The 1,306-nt window shown below is 58.7% G+C and overlaps 1 protein-coding gene across 1 annotated transcript in view; it reads right to left on the bottom strand.

Moving 5' to 3' along the window:
* Positions 1-238: 238 nt before the first annotated feature.
* The window catches only part of LOC138353807 (filaggrin-2-like), a 1,215-nt gene continuing 147 nt past the window's right edge, over positions 239-1,306 (bottom strand). The window contains exon 1 of the mRNA XM_069307220.1: positions 239-1,306. This exon is cut by the window's right edge and continues 147 nt beyond it. Coding sequence (XP_069163321.1) covers positions 239-1,306 — 1,068 coding nt within the window.

Below are 1,306 nucleotides of genomic sequence, written 5' to 3'. Positions count from 1 at the left end.
GTGACTCTTCATACCAACTGTATCTAGGCTTGTGAATGCCCAGCAAGCTGTGGACCACTGCGACAAAAGTGTTCCAAGCTTTTGGAACTTTTGGAACTTTCGGAAACCTTGGGAACTTTTGGAACTTTCCTCGCACTGATCTCTGGTCCCACCAGGACATCGGCTCTGAGCCTTGAGAAGAAATCTTCAAGGTGCTTGAAGGCTGCCAACTCCTTATCGAAACTTGTACCAACTTCCTTTACTCGGCCCAATTTGATGCGTAGTTGAGGCAACAGCTCCTTGCTGGGGTCTGCCAGGGGCTGCCACAGAGTTCCTGCCCATCAGAGAAAACTGTCCCTGTGGCCGTTACCCTCTGTGGCAGAGCACCTGAGTGTTCCTGCCCATCAGAGAACACTGTCGCTGTGGCCGTTCCCCTCTGTGGCAGAGCACCTGAGTGTCCCTGCCCATCAGAGGTACCACACCTCTGAGGTCTCTGATGACCGTCGCGTCGTACTCCTAATTGTCTAATGCTTGATGCAAGATCTTGATGCTGCTGTAACCCTCCCCGAGGTCCTCCCACGCTGCTGTAACCCTCCCCGAGGTCCTCCCATGCTGCTGTAACCCTCCCCGAGGTCCTCCCATGCTGCTGTAACCCTCTGCGAGGTCCTCCCATGCTGCTGTAACCCTCTGCGAGGTCCTCCCATGCTGCTGTAACCCTCCCCGAGGTCCTCCCATGCTGCTGTAACCCTCTACGAGGTCCTCCCATGCTGCTGTAACCCTCCCCGAGGTCCTCCCATGCTGCTGTAACCTCCCCGTGGTCCTCCCATGCTGCTGTAACCCTCCCCGAGGTCCTCCCATGCTGCTGTAACCCTCCCCGAGGTCCTCCCATGCTGCTGTAACCCTCCCCGAGGTCCTCCCATGCTGCTGTAACCCTCCCCGAGGAACTCCCATGCTGCTGTAACCCTCCCCGAGGTCCTCCCATGCTGCTGTAACCTCCCCGAGGTCCTCCCATACTGCTGTAACCCTCCCCTAGGCCCTCCCATGCTGCTGTAACCCTCCCCGAGGTCCTCCCATGCTGCTGTAACCTCCCCGTGGTCCTCCCATGCTGCTGTAACCCTCCCCGAGGTCCTCCCATGCTGCTGTAACCCTCCCCGAGGTCCTCCAATGCTGCTGTAACCCTCCCCGAGGCACTCCCATGCTGCTGTAACCTCCCCGTGGTCCTCCCATGCTGCTGTAACCTCCACGAGGTCCTCCCATGCTGCTGTAACCCTCCCCGAGGTCCTCCCATGCTGCTGTAACCCTCCCCGAGGAACTCCCATGCTGCTGT

The sequence above is a fragment of the Procambarus clarkii genome, chromosome 59 (genome assembly GCF_040958095.1).
Source record: "Procambarus clarkii isolate CNS0578487 chromosome 59, FALCON_Pclarkii_2.0, whole genome shotgun sequence".
Lineage (NCBI taxonomy): Eukaryota > Metazoa > Arthropoda > Malacostraca > Decapoda > Cambaridae > Procambarus > Procambarus clarkii.
The sequence above is the reverse complement of the archived record's forward strand: the minus strand, read 5'-3'. Positions and strand labels throughout refer to the sequence as shown.